Source organism: Epinephelus moara, chromosome 24, assembly GCF_006386435.1.
Source record: "Epinephelus moara isolate mb chromosome 24, YSFRI_EMoa_1.0, whole genome shotgun sequence".
Classification (NCBI taxonomy): domain Eukaryota; kingdom Metazoa; phylum Chordata; class Actinopteri; order Perciformes; family Serranidae; genus Epinephelus; species Epinephelus moara.
The window spans coordinates 9,310,863-9,334,933 of record NC_065529.1 but is presented as its reverse complement, the minus strand read 5'-3'; the positions used below and the strand labels follow the sequence as shown (position 1 = coordinate 9,334,933).

General features: G+C 39.4%; 1 protein-coding gene across 3 annotated transcripts; it reads left to right on the top strand.

Annotated features, from left to right (window-relative positions):
• Window positions 1–401: 401 nt before the first annotated feature.
• Window positions 402–23,337, top strand: mfsd4aa (major facilitator superfamily domain containing 4Aa). Of its 3 annotated transcripts, XM_050036935.1 has the most exons (10): window positions 402–772; window positions 2,970–3,168; window positions 7,406–7,657; window positions 9,423–9,552; window positions 9,623–9,738; window positions 10,576–10,749; window positions 13,215–13,362; window positions 18,669–18,739; window positions 18,998–19,118; window positions 22,734–23,337. In XM_050036935.1, the coding sequence occupies exons 1-10, from the start codon at window positions 540–542 to the stop codon at window positions 22,784–22,786; spliced, it is 1,497 nt and encodes a 498-aa protein (XP_049892892.1). In that variant the 5' UTR covers window positions 402–539; the 3' UTR covers window positions 22,787–23,337. The 3 variants fall into 3 exon arrangements, with proteins under 3 accessions (XP_049892892.1, XP_049892894.1, XP_049892893.1); XM_050036937.1 differs by lacking the exon at window positions 10,576–10,749; XM_050036936.1 differs by lacking the exons at window positions 18,669–18,739; window positions 18,998–19,118; window positions 22,734–23,337 and adding an exon at window positions 16,753–18,648.
• The last annotated feature ends 734 nt before the right edge of the window (window positions 23,338–24,071 follow it).

Genomic DNA, 24,071 nt, shown 5'->3' with positions numbered 1-24,071 from the left:
GCAAAAACCACTGCCGAGCTACACTACACTAGAAGACCTCGGTGGTCTCAGTCTACAGCTGAATGTGCTCTGATATGACTCCAGACAGAGTGACATTCAGGCGGTGAGAGGCGTTGTCCGGAATACAGAATACTGAGTAGTTTTCTCAGCAGCCTATATCAATCATATTGGATCACATAGAGGCTAAATAAAGTTATGTTATAAAGACAACAAGTTCAGTGTATTCATGTATGGACAGTGCTGTATTGTTAATGGAAATGGACTGTTTGCAAGACTTTAGTTTTCCTGCATCACGGAACAACTAGTCTCAAAACAGTCTGACAATGGGCGGTAGCCTACTTTGGACATCAGCCAATCAGAGCCACATCCGTCAATAGGACAACTGGCAGTGAACTGGAAAGTGCACAGGCTGAGTTACTTGTGAGGCACTGTTTACTTTCTTCGTTGGCACTTTGTGTGGCTGAGTGTGAGAGCTCCACGGCGTCAGTGTCACTGAGCAGTTGGCAGCTGTCGGGCCACTGCAGCTCTGAAAGGTCGACATGAAGCTGCTGGATGAGCGGATCTGGTCGCTGTTTAAGCGCAACTGGCAGCATACTCTCACCTACTGGAGTGTGTTCTTTAGCTTCGGCCTGTGCATCGCCTTCCTGGGACCCACCATTCTGGACCTGAGGTGTCAGACTCAGTCCACCCTGCAGCAGATCACCTGGGTCTTCTTTTCCCAGCAGTTCTTCCTGTTGGTAGGCAGCGGCCTGGGAGGGCTCTTCAAGAAAACGTGAGTCTGTGTAATGAATACTGAGTGGGTGTCCATACTGAGTGGGTGTCCTGCTGTCTGACACTGTGCCGGTACTGTCAGTCAATGTGATATTCTAGTGGTATTCCCATTAGGACTAATTGTGTCTGCAGTACTCAACAGAGTCATTGTAGTCGCCATAGTATGCCTCTAAAAAACTAAACTAAAAACTAAACAAAACTTAAAAAAAAATGCAAGCAAAACCAAACTTTTCAATCCAGGCTTTTTGAGGTCCCATCAGTCCCACTGATGGAAGTGAGATGATTTTATACTGATGACATGGTTAAGAGATCTGCTACAGAAAATGTGGCATTACTTGTGTTTGGGATCTCAGAGACCTAACTTGTGTAAGGGGTCTCATGCCGCATTTTCTGTATTTATGTGTCATGCACACAAACATATCCCCGAACCCTCCTGAGTTTACAAGACACCATTACAATATTGTTGCAGAGATCAATCCAAAGTACATGTTGTTTTACTGCTGCAAAATTCTCAAGCTTGTATCCCAGGCCTGGTCACATCACACAGAAGAACAGACTGTACATTTCTGTGTCTGTGAATGACTGTTTGGCAAACAAAGAGAAATGCAGTATATTTGGCAATACACAGCCCATTAACAGAAAAACATATGTCAAGTATGAAATATTTTCTTAGTAGGCACATAGGAATATTTTGTCACCTAAAAAATGTGCAAGCCCAGTTTGTGGCAAAGACAATCATTTACACCTCAATCCTTTTTAGTTTTAATAAGGTCAGAAGAAAGAACAAATTTTTACAGGTCAATTTGTATAATTTGTACACATACAGCAAACAATAAGGAAGTAACACCGAAGTCAAGAAAATGCAGGTTAATGAATAGTATAAATTATTCTAACATTTGAGAGTGTGCCAATATTCCTGTACATATTTATAATTCAAAGAAATATTTTTATTTATTTATTTTTTTTTGTTTAGTGAAATATGTTTAGTATACCAGGTCATTATGCCTACTTGTGTTCATTCTCTAGAAAGCCTGGGGTCATAGCTATATTTTGGAACTTAGAACTGAATTGGACACATAGAGTAAATACAGCCTTACTCTTAAGGTGGAAGACTTGATATGACAGACTCATTGGATTTCAATGACCATGTCCACTTTCACCTTAAAAGTTAGACTGTATTCTAAATTTGACTGGCAAATCTGCAACATTCAAATGACAGAGAGTAGTTTCAGGTCTGTGCCTCACCCCACACATTGAGTAGCCAGTGAAATGTGACCAGAAGTGTGAAAGTGAATGTGTGAAGTGGTCAGGAACATGTTACCTGTTTTTTATACGAGATGAAAAGTCAGGAGATCCCCAAAGTCATCCAAAGGGGGGCTTGAATGTGTGTAGCAAATTCTATAGCAGTCCGTCTAGTAACTGTTGAGACATATCACTCAAAACAAAAAATGTCCACCTCTTGGTGGCGTTACAAAAAATGTTAGAGAATCACCAAAGTCAGTAGAATTCATCATCTGGAGACCATGAATGCCCGTACCAAATGTTGTGCCAATCAGTCCAATAGATGTTGAGATGTTTTACAGGATAATTAAAAATGTTGACCTGCTGTTGGTGCTAGAGGAAAGGCCAGGGGATTGCCCAAGTTAGAAGGATTCATCCTCTTGGGATCTGTGTACAAAATTTCATGGCAATCCATGCATTAGTTATTGAGATATTTCAGTCTGGACCACAGTGGTGGACTGACAGACCTCTGATGAATACTGACAGTTCTGATTGACTTAATGTTAAATTAACTGTTTTTTTAGGACAAGGTGAAAAGGAGAGTCGAAAGTTGGCAGGAAAGACGCAGAATACAAGGTGAACATAATGTGAAGGTGTGATAAATAAAAGATAATGGAGCAGCAGACCATCAAGGTGACTTTGTTGTGACAACAAGAAAGTGGAATTTCCCTGTCTTAATCAGTCTGATCTGACTTTCAGCACTGATAAGCTTAATCATTGACAACACATTTTTATAAGAATAGGGACTTTAAATAAAGGTTAAGAATATGTTGAACAAACGACTGTTTAAATAAAACCTTAAATGAAAAAAAAAAAGCCTAAGATGTACACCTCTCAGTGAGTGGCTAGATGGAGGCCATTAACAGTGTGAATATAGTGCATAATGGTGTTGTCTTCTCTTTCTGTGTCTCCTCCAGACTCCTGTTTTCCCTGTCAGCCCTTTTCTCCTGCACATTCATCATCTCGCTTGTGTTTTCCATCATACCGCTATGTAACCATGTGGTACTGCTGTCTGTTGCCATGGCAATTGCTGGCTTAGCCATGGGGGTGATTGACACCATTGCCAACCTCCAGCTGGTGAAGCTGTACCAGAAGGATTCCGCCACCTTCTTGCAGGTCAGAAGAGAAGAGGGAAGGAAGGGGTAGTGACAGCTGTAAATGTGTGTGTGTGTTTGTGGGTGTGTTCTGTACTGTTCAACAGGACGGATCTAAGGATGTCAGTGTGGATGTGCATGTTTACTGATACAAAAATATGTACTTATAAAATAACATATTACAGTTTTTTGGTTAATTAGACTTTATTTAAGCAATGTTACACTAAAGGGTGAGCTTTGCTGACGTCAGCACAAGTGAGTGATTATACAACACTTACCAACAAAATCAAAGATTTAATCAAAATGTATTCATCATGTTGCGCAATCCGCTCTCAATATTAAAAAATAACAACTTTTGTTAGTGTGTGTAATGAAACCTATGCTGTCTCAAATCGCATACTTCTGTACTTACACTTAATATTTTGAGTGCATAAGTGAGTTCACATTGAGAAGTATGGAAAAATGCAGTGCACCCGGATGGTGCACTCAAAACGGTCAAGAAGTTGAGTGTGGAACTATGGACACTTTTTGCCCTCAATGGTCGCCATTTTGGCTATGTAGCAGAAGGGGAGGGACCACTTTTCAAACTGGAAATAGCGGCCAAGGACTGTGCGACCATGAACGTCGCTGCATTGTACAAATGTAAGATATACATGTGGTTTTTGCACTAATCACCACTAAACTGTTGTCGGATATAAGCCACCAGTATGTTTATTGGGTTAATTTAGCAGTCTGTAATGATTTGGTACAGCGAACGATAACGCGAATGCTAATGCTAGTTTGCTAACTAGCTAACAGCTGCGGTTGTCATTTCCGGTAAGTGCACAACGGCAGTGTTTGGTTTGAGACAACACTACCCTGTCAAAATTCGTGCACTACGCCCAATAAGTACATAGTGCACATAGTATACTACATGGAAGTGTACTTACGGAAGTATGTGATTTGAGACACAGCACTAGTTTACTACTCCATCAAGTAGGCCAACCCTAATAACCTAGCAAAGCAAAGAAAGTTCGCTCCTTGGTATAACTCTCAAACCCGTAAGTTAAAACAAATATCGCAAAAATTTGAAAGGAATTGGCGATTGACCAAACTGGAAGAATCTCGTTTAATCTGGGCAGACAGTCTCAAAACGTATAAGAGGGGCCTCCCCAATGCCAGAGCAAACTATTACTCACCTTTAATAGAAGAAAACAAGAATAACCCCAGGTTTCTTTTCAGCACTGTAGCCAGGCTGACTGAGAGTCAAAGCTCGATTGAGCCTTGTATTCCTTTAGATCCTTAGCAGTAATGATTTTATGAGCTTTTTTAATGACAAAATTCTAACTATTAGAGGCAAAATTCCTGTCCTCAGATAGTACCTATCTAACCTCAAACACAGCTGTAAGACCCACGTTGGGGTTCTATTCCCCTGTCAGGAGTTATTTTCCCAGTATTCATCGGCTCATTATACATTATCCCTTACATAGTATACATATGTGACAATAATCATTATGTGTATAATAACAGTAGAAGTATGACTAATGACTAATGATAACAGTAGCAGGAGGCATAAGGCAGGACCACGGCAGCAGCACAACCACACAGGACAAACAATAAATGAAACCAATGAAATTCCACACATTCTTGTGGTTGGCTCAAACGCTGTCAGCGTGATTTAAATAGTGAATATTTAAATAGTTTATTGAGTTTATTGCGGATGTTGATCAATGTTTTTTACAACAAAAAATAGGTAAAGAGGAAAAGAAAAAAAATGACATGCATGGTTTTATGTGTTCATTAAGGTTTCATACATGCCAGCACCCTAAACATTAAAACAAATATTTTACTATACACATTGTGAAGTGTTTCTAATTTCTGTCTACTCCATACAGGTACAGTAAAATATTGGAATGTTTTTATTTGTTTGTTTTTGACTTTGCTTTTTAAAAATGCATGAAGCGAGGAGAGGTGAACAATATGAAGCAATGGACATTTTGTGCATTCCGATCCACATACTTCCATACTATATAGTATGCCAGGGAAAGATTTAGTGTGTCCCAATACATGGTATGTCAAAAATACCAGGATGTTCTACTACATGTGGTCGTATTTTGCAGTATGCAAGCCAGCATGCTTTTTTGGCTGTTCTGACCCACAATCCTCTGAACAGCGGACGCTGCATCACATCGACTGTCACAAGTCCCAATGATGGATGACAGCACATTCAGTTGACTGATCAGCAGTCGATTAGTAATAATAGGAATATTAATTGTTTAATTGAATAAAATAATCATAAATATAACCAACAAAAAAAGGGCACAAATATTAAATAATGAGCTGTATAGCCTCTGTAATTTTACTACCATGAATATAATATTTTAAAATTTACAATGTATGCAGTTATTACTTATTGCAAAATAATAACATCAGAGCTCTTCGGATTGACCTCCATTTCTGGCAAGCTCGGTGAACGGTCTTTTGTTTTATCTCCATGGTAATGGATATATGTGTAAGAGGGTCAAAGTTTAGGCCGTAATGATATGAGACAGTGGTATGTCCCGACATGCATACTGCATGCGACAGTATGTACTTTGTATAGGCAGCTGCTAAAAGTAAAAAGAAAAAGTATGTGATTTGGAACGCACCCCTTGTCTGTCTCATTTTTGTGAACTTGATATCTCAAGAACGCCTTGAGGGAATTTCTTCAAATTTGGCACAAATGTTCAGTTAGACTCAGTAATAAACTGATTGGATTTCGGTGGTCAAAGGCCAAAGGTCAAGATCAGTGTGACCTTGCATCTGTCTCATTCTCGTGAACACAATATCTCAAGAACACCTCAAAGGAATTTCATTAAATTTGACACAAACGTCCACTTGGACTAAAGATTAAACTGATTAGAATTTTGTAGTCGAAGGTCAAAGATCAAGGTCAGTATGACTTCAAAGTATGTTTTTGGCCATAACTCAAGAATTCATATACTAATTGTGACAAAACTTTACACAAATGTCTAAAAGGATGAAATTATGAAGTGATGACATTTTATATCCAAAAGGTCAAAGGTCAGCCTCACTGTGACATCATAATGTTCTGCATAAAACACTTCTTTGGCCATTATGCAGCATAATATCTCAGGAAGAGAAGGGGAAATATTTGGTCAGATACTTAACTGGTGACGCTAATCATGGTGTCCTTGAAACTGTGCTGATTGTATCGATGTTCTGTGCTGTAGGGGGGACAATGTGTGTGAAGCATCCATGTTTTCATAGACATGGATGTACAACGTAAGAGAAACTTGAATTCTAGTTTTGAGCCATAAGTAACCCTATTTGGATGAGAGGGTGGACCTGTGGAGGCGCGAGGGGTGAATCTGACTTAGAGACTGTAGTGACGCTTTGCAGACAGCCTGTAACTTAAAGAGGTGCCACCCTTAAATATGCATAACTTTAAGCCTTGATAAAAAGTTAACGTAAAGTAAAATGTAAAGTTATATAAAAATTCAGCCCCATGCTGTTTTCATGAATGGGGAAATTAGCTATAGAGACCAAAATTATTTTTTGTACCAGACTGTAAACATGTTTATTTTTGCTGTAAAATTTGAACTGGGGATCTATGGGGATGGACTGGCTCGCGGGGCCAACCTCAAGTGATCATTCAAGGAACTGCAGTTTTAGGCATATGCATTGGCTTCATTTTTCATTACCAGAAGTTGATACTTGGCTATCTGTGGAAAAAATCATTTTGTCCTTGGACACCTGTAATGTCTACAACATATCAAATTCTGCTTTTGCATTCCAAGGCTACTAGGAAGCAGCAGGGATAAGGAGCTGGCCACTGGTTTGTTTTTTCCCTGTCCTGGTGATCGGCACATTTGGGTGATATTAACACATGCTGAATATGTTTCCATTCACTTCCCCTACAACTGCAGAGCAACGCCAGCACACTAAACTATAGGGACACCAAATTGCCAAAAGATGAATTCTTGCATGATGTTGGTATAATATACTAACTTTATTTAATATAATATTAATTTATACCACCACTTTTGGTAAACTGAAATATAGGGTTTATATTGAAATAGTTGTAATTCCAGCATGGTTTATCCAATATTGCTGTCAGTACCCTTATAATTAAAGCTGAATATCTGGACTGAAAGAACACACTAATTGTTTTATTTCAAATCCATTGTGGTGGTATACAGAGCCAAAATAACAGAAACAATGTTACTGTCCAAATATAGTATAATAATAAGGGGATCAATGTCCATGTCTGGCTCTAGGCCTTGCATTTCTTCATAGGCCTCGGAGCACTGGTCAGTCCCCTGGTGGCTGATCCCTTCCTGGCAGATGATAACTGTGTCCTGGGTGCCAACTGGACCGCCAACTCCTCCTCTTCCTCTGACCTAGAGCACCTTCGCAGCAGCCTGGCTGGGCATGGAGGGCTACCCAACATCTCCCGGTATCCTCTGCACACCGAGGGTATGGTCATCACGAGGGTGTCATATGCTTTCTGGATTATGGCTGTTATTAATGTGAGTTCATGTCAATATTACGTGAGTCATATGATTCATGAAATGTATACAATGCATACTAGTATAAGCTATTTATTTAGTACATAAGCTCAAATGTATATTACTTTTGAATGGGTAAATGACAGTGATTCTTGTAGCTGCTGGTTGGCAGGCTAAATGTGAAACCAAGTGTAGCTGTGATTTGATTAAGACAGGGGTCTCCAACATTTTGTTAGCTAATGTTAGCTAACTAGTTCACCTTTGGTAACTAACCTTTGGAGAGACCAGTATGTAATCAATAGGAATGCTCTTTCCTACTTTTCTGTCCATCTAACCTTAACCCTTTTGCTTCCACTCGGAAACCCCCAGACGGCACTATCACTTTCACTCATAGTTTCAAGTATGTGCATCAAGGGATTGTAACATCTAGTCCTAAACTGAATTGAACTTTCTATACTGAGGTCTCCCTATGGAACAACCTGCCCATGCATATTAAACAAAGCCAAACAAAGGCAATTTTTATAAACAAAAGTTAAGGAGGAGTTGTTGGGAGGGTTGATGCTTCTCCTTTGAGGGAGGTCATTTTAACCATGGGCGTGGAGTTACAAGGGGATGAGTAGGTTTATGATATAATTTGTGTGTTTGCAATTATGTGTATGTTCTTATGTAAAGTTTCGCTGTCACCACCGAGGACCACTTTGGAAAAAGTGTTTTTAGTAATGCTTTAAGTGCTAGCCTCTATGTTTTTCTCTCTCCCATTGTGCTTTTAAAATTCCTTTTAAAAATCAAATCAAAACTAGTTCACCTCGCTGTTATTGATAAGTGATGCACAATAATTTAGCATTAGCTAGCTCACATGATTGCACAACAGTAACTAGGTGATGCCCTTGCAGTAACACAAAAGACCCCCTATTGAGGTCACAAACTGTCTGCTGAAGACTCTTGGTCTAAGAGTAAAGTTTACTCATGACATGCAGTATCCTGTCATAAAGTCAGGAGTCTTTACCACTGAGCAATGTTAGTGTTTCTCTGTCCAGTTGCTTCCATGTGTGACAGCCACGTCACTAAAAAGAGAACAAACATTTACCAAGTGATTTTCCATCATCAGTCTGTCATGTGTTCCATCATAAGCTGTGGCCAAAAAGCTTTAGGTCCTCTTACAAACAGGATGTGTTATCATGAAATATACTTAATAATACAGTCAAACAAGTCTATTTTTTTCATGGTAATACTGAAAAGCAAAGTGTATAATTTAATTTAAACATGACATGTATAATTAGTTGGTTATACAGATGGACCTATAGGCCTACACCAAAAAACAGAACTCTGCAACACTGATGCCCCTTCTCTCTGGCGGGCCTTTCGTTTTGGGGCATAGTCATAGAATTTAGGTATCCCATGACCATATTTCCCCCAATGTTGCACAACTACATGTGAAAATGACCATAATGGAAGTTAATGATGTAAAGAACTTTTTAAACAGTGTTGCTGCTCTTCAAAGCCACTCAGAATAATGTCTCTGATTTCAGTTGTGTTCTTCTTATTTGCTATAAGCCAGGATATTGCCTCTCATGTAAAGTGATAAGCTCCCACCTCAGTGGAAATATCATTTTCCAAATATCATTTTTTATTTGAACTAGATCTTTTTTTTTGATGCAGAGGTCAAGATAAGAAAGCATGGATTCTACTTTTATGAGGGGAGGAATCAGCTGACAGGAAGTATTAACTGTTAACTTAGTTAACTAAGTTAACAATAACTTCTTTGTGTGTGTGTGTGTCCTGGAAGCTTCCAGTGCCAGCAGCGGTGCTCGCTTTGATGTACCATGAGAGACTGCTCCCTTGCTCCAACAACAGTCCACGTCTGCTTGACAGAGACTCTGTTTCCAGTGCGAGCCCCACTTGGGACAGTGGTCAAGGTAATGCACTTGTGTACTTGTGACCACTATATTCAAAAGCAGTGACAGATTTCAGTATCTCTCTCTCCAGGTCATGGGAGTGTGTTTGGTTGCTGTAATCGTGCCAAACTCCGAGGACGCCCTGCTACTTTCTTCCTCCTCCATGTTCTGGGTGGGGCCATCCTCTTCATCACTGATGGGATTGTAGTGAGACTACCTGCTGACACTACACACACAAACATCAAACACAACACTCAAAACCAGGGCGGGGGGATGAAGGGTGACACGTAAGACAAAGATACTCATGTATACAGTCAATCGGACCCAAACTGCTTGAGGGGCTCTGTGCAGGCCCTACAATTTCCGCTCCAGGCTTTGGCCTGGAAGTAGAATAGCATTAGATGTGTAACAGCTGAAGAGAAGAAAAATAAAAAGCAAAGTGTACAGCACTTATGAACTGTACAAAGCTGTAAAGTTGTCCACCATGGTACCAGTTTGCTGCTAGCTAACTGTAGATAACTTGTGTTTCGATTGGTCTGTGATATAATAGGTCAATCAGAGAAAGGTCCAATACTAACAAGCTGAAAGGGGGCATAACACCACTTATCATAGTGGCCCAGTCGAGCTATGACTGTAGTTCCACTTAACTGTGCATGTAAACGTACCGAGTGTTTTTTAAGTTTCCTTCAGTATCAAAGTAAACAAGGGGTAGTTGTCCGTACATCCATAGCTACATTGCGAACAGGAACTGCTATATGCTTATTTGATGTGCCAAAATTTAAAGAAATTAAGGCTAAGTAACATACATTGTTGCCCACAGCAAACTCACTGAATCCATGGCAACATTATACTTTGTTAGCATTGTGGGGTCTGTAGTTCCAAAATGTAAATTATGTAACCAACTTGAAGGAAGACAAAGTATTGATATTTTTTCATGTTGTTTTAAGTCTCCTATTAAGGAGGGGGATGAGAGGTAGGAGCTACATTGTCAGACTGTAAAAGCTCTGTGCAGTGTTGACCCCTGCTGTGTTTGTTTTACTGTAGGGCTCCTACACTGGCTTTGTCTACACCTATGCAGTGTCCCCTCCTTTGCTGATGGGCCATAAGACTGCCGGCTATCTGGACAGTATATTCTGGGCCTCCATCACAGTAGGAAGACTGGCTTTCATCTACCTGTCCTACAGATACACAGCACCCAGGCTGCTCACGCTCAGTCTGGTATGAACATACATTTGGGAGACAAATTCTCTGTATAGTCAATAAAGTTGTTGATACCACAGTGCAGTGAGATTAGAGCTCAACAGGTGAGCATCAGGTTTTTTTCCCACATTAATTTGTGTGTCGCACTGAGTAGTAATTTCTTGTGAAAGGAATAGAGGTCATGCACAGCTGTTGTATGATAGTTCTAACCAAATATTTGAACTGGGTGGGAAAGCACCCAGTGAGGAGATGAGGAGTTATACAAACAAAAGGTTCTTTAAGCCAAAGTGAACAGCTTTGTCAACACTTGATTTAGGTTCTGTAAGGACAACTGAATATCATTATCTGCCGAATTTCTCTTTGTCTTTGAATACATTTAAAAATATATGCAGTGGTAAGGGCCTTATGTCTTGTTGTACCAGCAACAACTGTTGCAGAGCTGTGCCCTCTAATGGTCTGAAAGGTGAACTGTACCCTGGGATGATGAAATAGCCATGGGCAATTATACTGCAACTGTTTGCTTTGAGATTTTTCCTGTTTTTCTTTAGTTGGGGTTAGATAGATTTAGAGCTGTACTGAGCTGCAAACCACAACATTTGAGAAAATTAATCAGTGATTATTGAGAAAATTATTCTCAATAATCACTGAAAACTATTTGAGAAAATTAATCAGTGTTTAATTAGGCTAAAGATCTTCTGGTTCAGTTTTTAGACTGTCCTCTGGGAACACTAGTTAGAGCTGATGACTCATAGCAGTTTGATTGGGGCCTCTTTACAATGAATGTCCTACATGAGTTTCCATTTGTGTGTGACTTGTTTTGTTTTTCCAACTGAGGGCAAACCCGGGAAAGAACCAGGGACCTTTAGATCTTCAGTCTAATGCTCTCTCAACTAAACTTTTTCAGCTCCAAAGCCCTTGGTATGGTGGCCCTCAGATGTAAAAACAAAACAAAGGTGCAAAAAAATGGAAACTCAACACAGAGAGGACTATGACAGCTATGACATCAGCTATGAAACCTGTGTAGGTCATTTAATGTAAAAATGCCTCAATCAAACTGTGTGTTCCCAGAAGACAGCCAACTGCTGCAAACATCCAGAATGGAATCAGAAGGACCTTCAGAACTCCACTTTCATTCATCCATTCATCATTCATCCGTTTTAATCATATTGAGGATTTATGGAACATAATTGTTGGTATATTTTTATTGCCCAGTTCTAGGTGTGTTGCAGCTTTGTACCCTTGGAAAATGAGATGAAAATGGTCAGTTTTCTTTACTTTTGTTGTTGTTGTTGTTGTTATTTTTCTTTAAATTTTTTATGTGTTGTTCATTAGTTGGGGTCAGATAGATAGATTGAGAGCTGTACTGAAGCTCTAATGAGTACGGTGGCTCTGAGTTGCAAACCACAACATCTGAGAAAAAAATGAATGAAACTCAAAACATTTCAGAGGGCATTTTTTAGAAGTCAGAAGAGTTAGGTAACTACTATCTGTGTCATCGTAATACCATGTCGACAATGTCACTCACAGACTGCCTGAGAAAGTAGAAAGATGTACAAAATTTGCTGATTTTTTTTTTTTCTGTGGGTGCAGATCCTGAATGGTTGTTTTAGTATTTACTTTTAACAAAAGGACATATCCAAGAAAAACAACAAAGCAAAGCCTACAGTGTTGTTTTGTTTTTCCATCTGAGGGCCACCATACAATGGGCTTTTGAGCCGAAATAGCTTGGCTGGGACACTGTTAGACTGAAGATCTAAAGGTCCCTCGTTCAGCAGAGGAGCTGTGTTTTAGGGACACATTGCCTTGATGATTGGAGTTTGATTTGGGGCCTCTTACTTCCTCCACGTGTTGATATAGGTGTTGTGTAGGAGTGTTGCACTTTTGTACCTTTGAATGATGAAATGCATGGGTTTTTCTTTTGTTGGGGTCTATTGAGTATGGCAGACCTCAGCTGCAAATATATATGTGCATATACTTGTATTTATTTCCATATCAGTTATTTATTTCAGTATTTATTTATACATGTATTTATTGAAACTTAAGTCATTTTTTATCCTCTATATACAACAGCCCCCTAACTGTTTGTGTAAAGTTTTTTAGTGAAATGTCTGTGTCACAGGGCCACCACACTATGGACTTTTGTGCCAAAATAGCTTTTTTCTGTTTCCTTCATGTGTTACTAGGTTTCCTACAACTCACTTTAAAAATTAGTGTTTCTTATGTCAGGTAGGCAGATGGCTGCAACAATAGTGTAATGAAAACTTTATCTCTGAAATGCAAAAGACAACAGTTAAAAACACTTTTTTTTAAGAAAACAGCATTTTAAACATTATGTTTCATTGAAATCTGGATGATGATAGTGTCGTTTTCAGGTTGAGAAAGTAAAAATTAGGCCAAGATTTGTTAACTTTTGGTTCACAACAGGTAACAGGCTTCCCTCAAGTTATGGTCATTCTCTCACTGTCACTGTGTGTTTCTTCCAGGTGGGGGTCATACTGGTGCAGTGCCTGTTGTTGATCTTCTACACCAGCTGTGTGTTTCTCTTTATCGGTACTTGCGTGTTGGGACTGTGCATCAGCAGTGTGTTCCCATCCATGCTGGCCTTTACAGAGGACATACTAGACTACAAAGGTAAACTACCACACTCAAAGTGCAGGCAGCAAGGGAAGAAGCCAAATGCAGACAAAACAGGAAGAGGCAGGATTAATTCAGTGATTTTAATGAACATGGCTTATAGGAAGAGTCCAAATGGCAAGTAGGTTAACAGGTAACAACACTTCATAGCGTATGTGGAGACTCCTCTATCATCTATCCTCGATCACTTAACCCAGAAATCAATTGACACCCACCATCTTGAAGGATTTCTCAAGTGCGCTCGGAGGAGTCGAGGTGTTGAGGAGAGAGCAGGCTTTTCAAGGAGAGGGAAGCACGGATGCACTAGTGCAGCCTTCATGGAAGTCTTTTATCGACTGACATACCCCCCTGATTGGTTATCAGTTATTGATCGGACAGCGCAGCGCTGCAGCTGATCAGACTGATCTGATACATCACAACATCACTGGAGTTTCATACTGGAGTAAAGACAGATAACAGATTAAACTCAAGTGTATCACTCCCAAGTTTTATATTGCATTTGTTCTCTAATTCGCCATCTAGTTAAAAATCTGAACAACAAAAGGACCGCAAATATTCATCATTTATAAGAAATATTTTTCTCTTCATATTCTGTTATTTCCCTCATCAGCTTTTATTATAGATACAATTAAATGCAGAGAGTCTGTCTCTCTGCAACAAAAACTTTTACATCAGTGACTGTCATTTCCATTCAGTCACACATGAGGCTGATCATTCCTGAGTTTCTGGTTGGTGAGTTACAGAATTTCAATTTTGTTTTAATAAAGCCCATAAAGCCTACTGATAGCTGATCCAGTTTACATGACAAACACATCAAATACATGTAGAGGACCAACCAGCCCCTCCAGGATGTTGTGATGTTGCAGTCATAACAATTAGCGCAACATCAGCCAATCCCCATGAATTCAGACCTTGCAATTTTGTCAAATCACCGCACCTCTACCACAAATTTGACTATTTCACTATGGACCCTTTTAGGACTGACGTCATGATGATGTCATTTTATAAGCTGGAGTCATAACACGACTCACCACCATGGGGGTGTAGGCTACACAGACACATTCCATCTTGCTGTGTTACTGAGTGCCAGAAAATGAGGAGTCATGGCACAAGACCTAAATTTTATCGCACACCGGCCACCACTGCCCATTAACAAAAACAAAGACGACTAGGGTTAAATGCGGTAAGATGAAAGGACTGGGCGATAATCAGAAATGCTCGGATATGCAGCGCACACTTCATATTAAGTAAGGGAAAAAGTATTGACTGTTGTAGGCATGAATAACATTATATGAAAAGGTTATCATGTCGACATATTCAGAAGTTGGGATGGTATTAAGAGGAATGTTGGATTTCTCCGTAATGCTGACTTTTTAGCACAATAGCTAACGTTTGTTCGATAGCAAAACAAACTCGAGGAAACCATTCAAGTGTCCTTGTCTTTTGTAAGACTGGCATAGTAATCAACCACAAAGCCAACCATCCCACCTTCAGCAATCCTGTTAAATCATCCTTCCACTGAGTGAGAGCATAAGGGTCGGCCAGTCTGGTCCCCCTTTTTTGTGTTTACTTATTCAAGTAACACTGGCGGTCCCGGAAAGTGAATGACCGACATGGTGCGTTTGTAAATTCAGTTTGACACTACTCTACACAAAAATAAGGGGCCCTGTTGGTCGAAGAAATGGTGCATTATATTTCTGTATGAGTTAACAAACACATTCACCTCCCTCAGCACGCTGCGGCTCCGGCTCCATAGACAGAGTGCCCAGAGTGCACTCTGCCTTTCCAAGAGTGTGGTGCTTTGAAAAACCAAACAGTACATTCCCACAGCACTCTGAATTTATGAATGGTCCAGTTTGTGCTAGAGTCCGCTCCGGCACTCAGAATGAATATTTTCGAATGCACTCTATTCAAAGAGACTTGTATCATCTTCCTCCATTGTCGAAAACAAGCCAACAGAACTTGCTAGGTAGCACTATGTAACGGATGTGTCTGTCCTGTGGCATTCTCATATCTGGCTGGATGCATACCTTAACTTAACTTCTGTGTGATCTGCGTTGTGTTCTGCGGCTGTGCTGATTGAAGGAAGGACCCAGACCATAAATTGCTACTGCTTGCTCCTTTAATGTTCTCTGTATGGTGGTTATACCTATGTACAGATTTGTTGTGTGATCCAGGTGTGATTATTTATCTTGCTTGCTAAATAATTAATTCTTTTGTTAAGACCAGCGCCTTAGGGCCAACTGAGTCATTTGTGTATATTGTAAATAGTCATTGTCACATATTATTGTTTGCACGGAGTGTAGGGGTGAGCTGCTATTTTTGTTACACCTGTTTTCTCATGTTTTTCGTTAGCCTAGGGAGTTAGGCCTAGTATTGTATTTTTGTTTCTTTTTAGGGAGTTAGGCCTAGTATTGTATTTTTGTTTCTTTTGTTTTTGTTAGGAATTAGTTATTTCGCCAGTCGGTAGACAGGTTGCTTTTTGTTTGTTGTTTTGGCCTGGGCTCACCCTGACGTCTTTTGCTCCATTTTGTGTGCGATATTGTACAGTGTGTTTTTGGAGTGTGTAGCAATAAATTGCTCACCTGTACATTTACTCCCGTGTTCCTGTGTGTCCTTATGTTACGCACCCACACCCCTAGACCGGGGCGTAACAAATGTCAGAAAGAAACTTGCTCCACAACTTGTACTATCTTCAGTATAATGGACTATGCTGACATTGTTTATCAGAATGCTTCTAAAACGTATCTCTGTCCAGTCTGTGTTATAGACTCTGCAGATTCATACTGGGTTATTCTTTTTCTTTTTTTTTTTACGCACAATTGCATAATGTTAGACACACAGGTGGCTTTCTCTTGACATAAGACTTTAATTTCACTGGTATCTAAATATTTTTAAATGTACTGACTTTATCTATTCCTATTGTCCAAAACAAATTTTTGTACTTAATTTGTCAAACTATTCACAAAGGCACTCTGGTCAGATTCTCTTTACAGTCCACTTTGTATCTAAAAAAGAGTTGAAAAAAAGCTGTTATGTTTTGAGCTCCTTCTGATTGAAATAAGTTACCATTAAATATCTGTTTTCTGTCATCATCTCATTTATTAAAAAGCAATTTGTTTTCTTATCTTAAAAGGGATTGCTAATGTTTTCAGTAAAGTCATCAGTGCTCCCTTCTCTATTTACAGAGTGATCATTGTTTTTTTGATTTTGTCTAGTCTAAGCTTACACTCTTTTCTTTTAGCTATTCAGGTCATTGTTGTGTCATTTAACACTGTCCCTTGTAGCTACTGTTTTTTTTTTACATTTATATTGTGAGTGTTTGTTTGGGACCCCATTGAAAACAAGATAATACATCTCAAGGGGTCTCTCTTTCTGTCTCATTAGGCCCGTTTCCACTGAAGAAGTTCCTGGTACTATTTGGGGAGCAGGAACTACTACAGGAACGTCCTCTCGCTCGGCCCTCTCAACCGCCGTGTCTCCACTGAGAGAGCGGAGTACGAGGAAGGTTCCTGTAAAGTTACGGGCTCTGGATGTGACGTAATCGTTGTGCGACCATTTTGACCGGGGCGACGTAGGGACGTACGGACGCCGTTAGCTGTTAGCCCTTAGTGGTGTCTGTAATACTCAGTAACTCAATAAACGGTCCGTGAATTTTTATTTTTTTCCCAGCGTCAGTCTTAGTTACAACATGATTGAGCTAACTGGAGTAGTTTCATGTCGTATCCGACAACGGGAGGCTTTTAACAGATGACGTCCTGATGTTAGCTTTGCTGCTGTTGTGAGCTGTCCCTGTCAGCTGCAGCCACTGATGCTTTCTAGACATCGTGATTTTCCAAAACTGAATAAATACCACACATAGCAACACAAAACTGCTTTGTTAGCTCAATCATGTTGTAACTAAGATATCCACTGGAAAAAAAAAATTCACGGATCGTTTATTGAGTTACTGAAGCTATGAACGAGCTAACCCTCGTCTACTGAGTTTTAAAAATGCCGGCTATTTTGTCGCTTTCTGTTGACGTCACATCCCGCCTTGAGTATATCCAGTCAGCACCAAGTAATCCCCAAGCCCCAGCCAGGAGTTTCTCAGGGCCGTTCTGAGGCAGGGACTTGTTTAGCCCCTGTAAAAGTTCCGTAACTCTGTCCTTCGGGGGTGGTTCCTGTGGTGGAGGCACGCACCAACGGCCTGGCCCCGTAAAATTACCCCAAAGTTCCTGCGGTGGAAACGGGCCTATTGTGTCATACGGATTACTGTTAATTTATTATGTTGATCTGTTCTGTACGACATCTATTGCACGTCTGTCCATCCTGGAAGAGGGATCCCTCCTCAGTTGCTCTTCCTGAGGTTTCTTTTTTCAAATTTGCCACAAATGTCCCCTTGGACTCAAAGATTAACTGATTAGATTTTATTGTTTCAAAGTCAAGGTCACTGTGACCTTGCATCCATCTCATTCTCAAATTTGGTTCAAACATTCACTTGGACTCAACAATGAACTGATTAGAATTTGGTGGTTGTAGGCTAATGTCACTGTGACCTCACAAAACATGTTTTATGGCAAAACTTCACACAGATGTCTAATATGATAAAATAATGAAGTGGTGTCATTTTATATCCAATCCAACAGGTCAAAGGTCATCTTCACTGTGACATCATAATGTTATGCAAGAACACTTTTCTGGCCATTATTTCACGTCATATCTCAGGAACAGAGGGAGACATTTGGTCAGATACTGAATTGGTGACTTTAATATTGGGTGTCCACCTTAAAACTGTGCTGATTGTATAGATTTTCTGTGCTGCTGGGGGGAATTTGTGTGTGAAGCATCCACGTTTTCATTGACATGGATGTAAACTTTAAGAGAAACTTGACTGGTTTGCCGAGGCATACCAGTATTAACAAATGAAATAATAAATAAATTTAAAAGCTGAAACAAATATGTGAATGAAGAATTAAATAAATAGATAAATAAATGTTGTTGATTAATTAGGAAATAAACAAAATAAATGTTTATTTGTATATTTCTACAAATCTACATCTATCAGTCCTGGGTGGCAGTAGAGGAGGTTTGACCAGCATCTGCTTCAAAAGTAGTTTAGCTGACTTCATTCTTTATACTGGAGCTGAGAGCGTTGGAGCAGACTTCATTTCCATTGTTGAGTCAAAAAGTTGTCTTCTCAACTGATGACTCATATCATCAACTTTTCTGGAACAGTCCTTGTATATTTATTTATTGATGAATAAGTCATTATGAGTCCTCCATGAGGTAGATGATTTCTGTTTATTTCTTGTCTGCTAAAGGTTGTGCCACAACAGTTCTGGTGACCAGTGCCAGCACAGGAGAGATGATGCTGCAGCTGCTCGTTGGATTAGTAAGGCATTTTTACTTTGTGTCCTTTCTTCTTGAATATTATTTTATTTACAATAATGATAACATTTAATCCAGTGCTTCCACATTCAGTGTTTTTACATGACTTTCATCAGGGTTATTTCTGCATATTGCTTGTTTCTTTTGACACATTAATATTTCCTTTACAGTACTGTATGCTTAGCTGCTTGCATTATTGTTTACAATGATCAGTGTGTGTGTGTGTGTGTGTGTGTGTGTGTGTGTGTGTGTCTTCCTACAGGTGATCCACAGTCAGGGCAGTTACTCTTTCCTGTTGTGTTGTACAGTAGCCTCATTCATTGGCTTCTGTCTGTTCCTGATTCTCCTCTATGTCCAGCACAGACACAGAAACTGCCCCACAGGTAAACACACACATCAGGTTGACACGAATGGAGAGAGTGAATGAAATTCCAATATCACTCTGGATTTAATTTGGGGAAAAAAGTCATTACAGCTTTCAGAAAAGGGCTGTGCAGATATTTCTGTTAGAAACACTGATGTCAGATAGCAGCCTGTTGCTATGTGACAATTTATGCAATGTGACTTAATTTGACTTGGAAATAAAGACTGTCCAAGGTGCATACTAACAGAACAGTCACCAAAGCAGGTGGAGGAGAGGTGATACTGCTCATTGCCTGGAAAAGCAAGTATATATATATATATATACATATACATATATATATATATATATATATACATATGTATATAGATATAGATATATACATACATATGTCTCCCTGCAAAACTTTAAAAAGAGTTGGACCCCATTTCTGGAGTATTATAACAGCTTACAAGTACCATTAAATGAGCACTAGGATACCAGTATTATAGCAAGCTTTAGTTACTTATTATTAAATTTTTTTTGTGTATTGGTTGCACACATAGGGAAGGTTAATGTTTTACTGACATGTGACATTGACATTTTAAGGTAACAGTGGCAGTGTTTTGCAGTTTTTGTTGCTAAGTCAAGTGAAGGGTCCAAAGAAAATATAATTAATGTGAAATATAAGGTTCCGCACTCCTCCTCACCCCAGTAATTTTTCATACAGTCCCTAATTTAGAATAATAACTCAGATATTTACTTCTTATCCAAGTACTGCTTTGTTTTTCAGCAGGTGTTCGTGCATACAGGTAGCATGACAAGCTTGAGAGCTACCATGTGTTGACACTGAATCAATGTAAATACATTTTATTATACCAACAGTCAATATAGCAAAAAGCCACAATGTGTTGCTAGATCAGGATGTTAATATTTTATGTAAATATTACTTCTGTTTCACTTGTTGTGTTGGCTTCCATCAAAAGCCTGTCGAATGTCACGCCTCCTTTATCTCTCTGCTGAGTCAAACTAATCATCACAGGATAATAGCTCTTCCTGGACTGGTCCCAATATTGTCCATTAGTCCTCTCCCAGTGCTGAGTAAAATAGTAATGGGCGAAAATGTATATGTTCAAATCCAAGATTATTTTTCAATTTGAGTACAAGCTGCCAGCATGCATACAGAAAGGAGCATTCAATCAGCACAGCAATAGCTCAAGTGACTGATGACTAGTTAAAGACCATGGGTGACAGGAGGCTGGTGGTTGTGGTGATGTTGGATTTAAGTACTGCATTTGATGTTATTTATCATTGTCAGTTTCTGGAAAAAAAAACTCAAAAGCTATGGTTACAGAGTCACTGTATTTTCCTGAAAAGAATGTTATCTTTATAGAAGAAGGCAAAGAAGTTCTTATGTGGTAGTTTTTCTGACAGCAAAGATGTGGAGTGTGGAGTTCCACAGGGGAGCTCTCCTATATTCTTTATTCACAAATGATCTCCCATCAGTATTAGTCGAACAAGTTAAGAAGACTAAGCAACTTAGCACTGTGTTGGATGCTACACGTACACAGACCGAACACATTAACATAAGCATTGCTTTTAACAGTAAATAGTAAGTAAACAGTAAACACCCTGAACCAAGTGATCCAAGCTTTAGTTCTGTCAAGCCTTGATTGCTCTCCTGTCACTTAGTCATCAGCAGCCAAAAAAAGATCCTAAAAATTCTTTACCAATTAAGTTAGTAAAATAAATACATTAAAGAGACAAAACATTATAAGAGTATTTAATGTAAATAACTGTATAAATGAACAGAAAATGATATTATGTAAATGATGAAATCTTGCTGGCAGATTTTTGTTTGTATTGTCTAATATTTGATAAAGGATTTTTATGCCTCTGTGCTGGCGATTGCCGTGGCCAGAGGCATTATGTTTTCGGGTTGTCTGCAAATGTACATCAATCCCATGCTCGTGAACATGATATCTAAAGAATTCATCGAAGGAATCTCTTCAGATATTACACAAACATCCACCTGGACTCAAGATTGAAATGATTAGATTTTGGTGGACAAAGGTCAAGGTCACAGTGACCTTCTCTGTCACATTCTTGTGAACGTGATATCTTAGGAACAACTTGAGGAGATTTTTTTATATTTTGCACAAACATCCTCTTGAAGTTAAGAATGAACTGATAAGCATTTGGTGGTCAAAGATCACTATGACCCCGTGTCTGTCACTGTTCATTTAGTTGATGAAAACAATGACAAAAAATTGTCGTCACTGACCTTTTTTCCATGACGAAAATGACGAACTAAAAATATATCTTGATAATAAAAACTAAGACAAAAACTGTTTCATTTTTGTTGATGAGACGTGATGAAAATGTTAATAGGGGACCACCAGGCATGTAAAGTAGAGAACGTCTGTAATTATCTTCGAATGCTGCATGAGTGACAGGCTGGTAAACTCCAGTAAATAGTCTGTGCCAGAATGTTTTGCTAGCCAGCAAAAACACTCACACCGGAGCAGCATAATTCATCAGTAAATAATCAGCCATGTGTGTCTGACTGTGGATGGTGGAGCTGTGAATGGATTTGTCAAGTTTGTTAGCTGCAGCGGTGGCTGTTAGCAATTAGCTCTGCTTGTTATCCGTTGAATGGCAGCAGAGCAAGCAGCCACCGGTTGCCAGACTTGTAGTGTCAAAGTTTTTGAGAGCATAAATAGAGAGATGATCAGTAAGTGTGTGCTCGTAAATCACCCCTTAAACCTCTCAAAAACTGCTAGAGAAATCACAGTTTGTAAATGTGTAGAAATTGCTTGTAGTTGTAGAAAAATTAATATTAATATAATATATCTAAATAATATTTTTTATACAGCCTGTCACCTTCATTCTAATTTCTGATATATGAACTAGCCCAACTGGATTAGTTTAAAGATTAAAAACATATAGAAAACATAATGTCTAAAAGTTGACTAAAATGTCATGAATTGTCATCAACTAACATTAACACTGGTGTCATTCTCATTCTCGTAAACCGGATACCTCAGGGAATATCCTGAAATATGACACAAACCTCCACTTGGACTCAGGAATTGATTAGAATTTGGTGGACAAATGTCAAAGGTCAGTGTGACCTCACAAAACATGTTTTTTGGCAATAACTCAAGAATTCATATGCTAATTATGACAAAATTTCACACAAATGTCTAATAGGATAAAATGATACAGTACTGATATTTTATATACAAAAGGTTAAAAGTCAACTTAAGTGTAACTTCATAATATTCTTCAGTTATTAATCTTGGGTGTCCACCCTGAAACTTTGCTGTGATCTTCTGTGCTGCTGGGGAGAGGATGTGTGAGAGGCATTAATGTTTTATAGCTCTGGAGCAACATCCATATTTGATGCATTGTCGACTATTATGGCTACATATGAGTCTGGACAGACATGGATTTAAACTGTACTACAACTTGACAAATACGAGGCGGTATTTTTATTTTTTGCATGTAATGTGATGTTTGAATGTACATAAGGGTTAGGGTTAGGGTTAGGGGTTAAACTGTGTGATTTATATGTTGGACCCGAGGATAACTTGCTAACATCAGGGCGTTAGCTAACCCTGATCCTAATAATCTAACTAAACACTTTTTTTCTCAGATTCCTCTGACAACACAGACATGAAAGAGAAGCCAAAGACTGGAGCTTCATGATCTGTGGGTTTCCGACAGACTAAGGGGGAGGCCAGAGGACAGAAACGACCAAGTGCCTTTGCTCTGGATGATAGAAAGGGAGAATGGGAGGAACCATTTCTGGCATTCGCATCATATGGCAGTCTCAGAACAGGAGCTTTATCCTGTCCTCCCCCAACTGAACATTGCTGACCTGAAGAGAAATCTACTTTCAAGCCTGGTGATCAACAAAAAGCTCAAGGGATGACCAATACTTGACTTAATTTCTGTTTTGGCAGAATCATCTCTAGCACTGTCTTTGTTTTCAAAGACACTTAAATGATTAAGTATTGCCTTTCAAGTATGCATGTGAAAGCTCTTGTATGATTTATTATGTCAAAATTGCTTGGATGGCCTTAAATGTTTTAACCTTTGATGAGAGTAAAACTTAAGTCCTGATATTTTGACCCAGTGTCACCTGTGATGCCCATTATATGAACCTGTCTTTCCTGGAGCCAGGTAAAACCCTCTGTGAAAAATTGGGATGTGATAATGGGCGGTGATTTGAAGTTGAACAAACAAATAAACTCAGTGATCAGATCTATCTTTTTCCAGCTGAGGCTCTTATCTAAGCTCAAGTCATTTTATCATTTAGTGGTTTTGAAAGGGTTATTCATGGTTTTACCTCGACCCAAACTTGACCACTGTAATTCGGGGTGAAACCTTCTGGTTGGTTGGATGATTGGATCATCGATATGCTCTTGTCTAACCAAATTCTTAATTACAGTCACTGGTGTTACTTTTATAAGGCCATGTTTCCACCAAAGCTGAAAATGCCAGGCACTCAGCTGGAAGCTCCAGAGTGCTCTGGAAGTGCAGCATCAGGTGAGAAGATTACGGGCTGTTTCACATGTCAGGAAGGACGTGACTTTTCAAGTGAACTGAGAGACGCTTGACTGAACTTGAAGAAAGGCAAGTCGGCTCACTGGTAGTTTGATGTCTTCGGTAGCGCCTGGACCACATACTGGATGTCCACGGAATCCGAGCGGCCGGAATTGTCGGATCGCAAGATCATAATGTCACGCGATAATTCGCGGAAACCCTGGAGGTATAAAGCAGGGCTGGATTGGGACAAAAAAATGGCCCTGGCATTTTTGGCCATGGTGGCCCACTATGATTGGTGAAATGCCATACGCACACACTATGCTGTTACCAAAATTAAAATAAATCTCAGTAGTAGCCTACGTGCCCTTGAAGAGAGTACCAAGGCTAGAAAATCAATGTGCTCATTCACTTCTCATATACATCCTGGTGGTAGTAGATGGCC

Excerpts from the sequence above, each read along its gene's own strand:
- mfsd4aa (XM_050036935.1), top strand. The coding sequence starts at position 540 with ATGAAGCTGCTGGATGAGCGGATCTGGTCGCTGTTTAAGCGCAACTGG. Across the intron at positions 3,169-7,405 it reads ATTCCGCCACCTTCTTGCAG|GCCTTGCATTTCTTCATAGG; the intron begins GTCAGAAGAGAA and ends GTCTGGCTCTAG. Across the intron at positions 13,363-18,668 it reads GGACATACTAGACTACAAAG|GTTGTGCCACAACAGTTCTG; the intron begins GTAAACTACCAC and ends TGTCTGCTAAAG.